Source organism: Aplysia californica, unplaced genomic scaffold (genome assembly GCF_000002075.1).
Source record: "Aplysia californica isolate F4 #8 unplaced genomic scaffold, AplCal3.0 scaffold00623, whole genome shotgun sequence".
Classification (NCBI taxonomy): domain Eukaryota; kingdom Metazoa; phylum Mollusca; class Gastropoda; order Aplysiida; family Aplysiidae; genus Aplysia; species Aplysia californica.
The window spans coordinates 237,837-242,540 of record NW_004797893.1 but is presented as its reverse complement, the minus strand read 5'-3'; the positions used below and the strand labels follow the sequence as shown (position 1 = coordinate 242,540).

The 4,704-nt window shown below is 44.0% G+C and overlaps 1 protein-coding gene across 1 annotated transcript in view; it reads left to right on the top strand.

Annotated features, from left to right (window-relative positions):
* The window catches only part of LOC101863774 (scoloptoxin SSD14), a 30,318-nt gene that overhangs the window by 17,949 nt on the left and 7,665 nt on the right, over positions 1–4,704 (top strand). Inside the window, exons 8-12 of the mRNA XM_035972241.1 lie at positions 808–1,031; positions 1,332–1,518; positions 3,435–3,589; positions 4,134–4,143; positions 4,338–4,572. Coding sequence (XP_035828134.1) covers positions 808–1,031; positions 1,332–1,518; positions 3,435–3,589; positions 4,134–4,143; positions 4,338–4,572 — 811 coding nt within the window. The remainder of the gene's footprint in view (positions 1–807; positions 1,032–1,331; positions 1,519–3,434; positions 3,590–4,133; positions 4,144–4,337; positions 4,573–4,704) is intronic.

Here is a 4,704-nt window from a genome sequence, read left to right as displayed (position 1 = left end):
TGTGTGTGTGTGTGTATGTGTGTGAGTCTGTATGTGTGTATGTGTGTGTGTGTGTGTGTGTGTGTGTGTGTGTGTGTGTGTGTACGCACGCGCGCATTGGCATCTGAAGAATGCGTTGAAATGGACTGACTTTTCGTCTTGTACACGAAAGACGCGAGTTCCATTCTCATGCAGAGAAGATTGTGACGAGCATCTTGGTATTTCTAATGAGGTATCATCACCCCAGGCACCCCAGGTCGGCCACAACAGGCGGGGTCGACGGCGGCTTAAGACATGCATTACCATTTGAGAGTCTCTCTCTCTCTCTCTCTCTCTCTCTCTCTCTCTCTCTCTCTCTCTCTCTCTCTCTCTCTCTCTTTCTCTCTCTCTCTCTCTCTCTCAATTCCTCTCTCTCAATCTCTCTCCTTCTGAGTGTGTGTGTGTGTGCGTGTGTGTGTATGTTTGTGCTTGTATGTATGTATGTGAGTGTGTTTGTCTGTGTGTATGTCTATGTATACGTAAGTGTGTGACTAAATCCAAGCACCGCCTCAAGTTATCCAAAGAATGTATGTCAGGATATTCTTGACGTAGCCCAAGTATCGCAGCTAAAATAAACTGCTTCTTCTTTATATGAAATACTTTTATCACGCCCTTTCATACTAAAAGAACGAAACAGAAATCATGGGTTTTTTAAAAGTGTGTTTGGTGTTCTTTGTTGTTGTTTATTTTTGCTTTTGTTTTGTTTTTGTTTTGTTTTTGTTTTTGTTTTGTTTTGTTTTGTTTTGTTTTGTTTTGACAAGTTGTTCTTTTTACTCGTTCGTGTCCCAGGAGGTATCATCACCAAGCAGGACTTGGCTGATTTTTATGCTGACGTCACATCACCTTTGTCTCTGGCTCTGAATGGAGGACTCACCATCTACTCACCACCATTACCTTCCAGTGGCGCCATCGCTCAGAATATTCTAAACATCTTCTCGGGTAATGTTCTTAACACTTTGATACCAGTTGATCTATCTCTGAACCCCACGCATTGTCGAATGACCGGATTACACGTCTTCATTGAGTTACCGCCCCTCTCAATACAGTAAAGTTTGTTGACCGAAGTATTGGACATTTTCAGGGTGGACCATGTCTCCCCTTTGTTCATCTAGGAAGTCAAGATCTGAAGGGGGGGGGGGGGATAAAACTTAGGGAATCTGCTCCCTTGGACCAAGGCCAAAGAAGTCTTTACATCAACATGTCAAGAAATACTTGGAGCGAAGAAATGGGAGTACAAGGAACGGATTTAGCCAACACTCATTGGATTTAATTCGAATTAGATTTTCCGGAGAAATCGCTCAATCCCCGACCAGATTGTCACGCTGAGGATCATTGTGGAACAGTCCCGGGAGTGGAACGCCCAGCTGATCGTCAACTACCCTGATTATGAGAAGGTCTTTGACAGCGTATACCGAGCAACACTATGGAAAATAATGAGACATCATGATTTCCCACAGAAGTTGATGAATCTCATTAAGAGCATGTACGAAGGGACACGTTGTAGGGTTGTACATGATAGCTAGTTCACTGACAGCTTTGACACCAAGACTGGTGTGAGACAGGGGTGTTTACTATCACCTTCATATTGGCAGTCTATTGGCTGATGAAGGAAACCACAAGAGGACACAGAAATGGTATACAGTGGACCCCATGGGCACAGTTGGACGATCTGGATTTTGCAGACGACTTGACATTTCTGTCGCACACCCAGGAACAGATGCAAGCAAAGATCTCAGTATTAAACAGCCTATCAGAGTCTGTTGGATTTAGGGTCCACCCCGGAAAGCCAAAGGTCCTAAGGACAGATTCACAACGACAGGAGCGAGTCGCAATAGAAAGAATTGCACTGAAAGACGTTGAATCCTTCTGCTATCTTGGGAGTATATTTGACGGAGAGAGGGGAACAGGTGCTGATATAAAGTCCATCACTGGAAAAGCATAGGCTGCTTTCTTATCTTTGAATATGATTGGGAAAACCAGAGATATTTCACTTCGAACAAACCTGATTTTTTTTTCAATTCAAAGGTGAAGTCAGTCCTGTTGTATGGATGTCAGACATTGAATGCATCTCAGTCTTGCTTAAGGAGGATCCAGGTTTTCTTGAACAAGTGCCTAAGAAAGTTACTGAGGATCAGATGGACAGACAGGGTCACCAACGAGGAAGTGTTGAGGAAAACAAGACAGATCCCAGTTAGAGATGAGGTAGGAAGAAGGCGGTGGCGATGGATTTGACCTCCGCACTCCATAATAATCTGTACTTAAATTTAAACTTGGAGGACAAGAACAACTGCTTCCGTCATGTCTTGGGGTGACCTTGAAAAGGCCTTTTGCGTTAGAAAATCCACTGAAATCAAGTCTGACAAGAAGCGTCACGCCTGTTATTGCAGGGAGTAGGAGTTGATTACAAATCTAGATCTAGTACGCCTACTGAAAGAGCAATTTGGGGGTGGCACGAACAGTTCAAGGTGAGAAGACATCTGTCAGAAGGCCATTAAGGAGGGTAGTATTCATTTACAAAACTGTGCGAAATGTGGAATCTGGTCGCGACAACGCCAAATAAGCCTTTTCGAGGACCTAGCAGTGAACTAGGCTTTTCATAATCGGCTTAACCTTCAGAATCTTAACGTATGATGAAAGGGAAGGTCCGTCACATCTGTTTCCACCAAGGAATAATCCGAGACAATGTTTTGGTGAGAAAAGCAATGAGTGCGTTGGTTTTGAAAACAAGTGAGAATGAGAGAGAGAGAGAGAGAGAAAGAAAGAGAGAGAGAGAGAGAGAGAGAGAGAGAGAGAGAAAGAGAGAGAGAGAGAGAGAGAGAGAGAGAGAGAGAGAGAGAGAGAGAGAGAACTGTTCAATGCTCTGTTCGCTTTAGCAACGTGGCTCATTTCTACGGGGACTAGAACAGTTAATTCTGGGAATTGTGTGTGCTAGAAGACAGAAAGGCTAATTGATGTGACTGAGAAGAACTACAAAAATTGAGACAAGGACCTTGTCTGAGCAACCACGCTGAAATAATCTTAGTAAGAGCACGGAAATGCATTGCAAGTGATGGAGCCATATGGCGCATCTTTTAAAAAGCTAAAATTTCGAATGCTGATTCCTTTTTCATTAATTAAATTGTCCACCTGTCTGTCCGAATGGGTTTTTTTATGCTTGCACCAAAGAAGTGTAGTGTACATGTATTTAAAAGGGCTATTATTTTCTGGCGTTCATCGAGTTTGGGACACCCTGTAGTCTTTAATCACTTCCTCCTTTCCATTACGCCTCTCCCCCCCCCCCCCTTTTTCATAATACTACCTCCGCCCATTACCCCAGTAACCCCCCCCCCTTTTCCTCATAAAACATAACGAAAAAGACCTAACACAATCCTCCAGATCGCTCCCTTGACCCCTGACCCCTTGCATGGTGCCCATAGGTTACAACATGACGTCAGCGGACCTATCAACCAATGAAAAGACAGTGCTCACCTACCACCGATTCATTGAGGCCTTCAAGCACGCGTACGCTGCTCGTTCCAAACTGGGCAGTCCGTACGGTGAGACAAAGTCGTTCAAGGATGAGATGAACAAGGTAGAAAGGAAAAGGAAGAATTGAAAGAAACTGTTTAGTTTGTCGTGAGTGTAGTTTTGAATGTTAAGTAAAGGTCCTTCTTTCGTACCAACACACGCATTGTTAGCACACACACACACACACACACACACACACACACACACACACACACACACACACACACACACACACACACACACACACAGGTCTATGCGTTTGTCGGGGTTGGGCAGGTGGCCAGCACACGCGTGACGTTTGACTGTGTGTGCGTGCGTCTCGGAGCAGGGCGGGGCTCAAGCGGTCCGTGCGTGGAACGTCAGAAGAAAGAATAGCCCGTCTCAGTCACAGTAGTTTTTTTTTTTTACCGGTTACGGACGGATCAGTAGTATTACAATGATAAGGTAGTCTTGAAATAGATCTATGCAATGAATTGCGCGCTGTAATGTGGAATCAAACGTTGACGTACGCTGGGCTCTACGCAGCAACATTGCTTGTTCGGCTAACAATACGATATAGATGATAAATGACACAGATATGATATAAACGAATCAGTCCTTTTGCACAGTCTGTGCTTGGTAGAGTCTAGTATTCCAGCATTTATTCGGTATGGCATCAAAGAAAAGAAAATGCCTCTCATCTGTAACTAGACAACTTTTAATTGAGAAAGTCGAGTACATTGTACATTATTTGCTCGGTGCCTGTAATTATCTACACAGACACTTCATGTTTGCTATAACAAATACTCTGATTCAACGAAATTGAAGGTCAGGTCCGACGAGTTTGTTGAATCCGAGTTCCACTGTAAAATGCTCACAGCTCATTGCCAACCTGACATCACCTGAACAAGGGGAAGCGACCCGCAGGCAGATATGGGACAACCAGACGTTCCCCTGGCCAAATTACGGCGCCGAGTATTACTCTCAAGACGATCACGGCACGTCTCAGCTCTGTGTTTTGGCGCCAAACGGAGACGCTGTGTCTATGACCTCAACCATTAACCTATAGTGAGTTCACACATCTTCTTTTGCGTTTTGGGGGTAGGGGGTGGTGGGGGGTAGGGAGTGTTAATGAGATTGCTGTCAATTTAAAGTGTATATAATATTATATACATGCATACATATAAAAAAAAATTATAT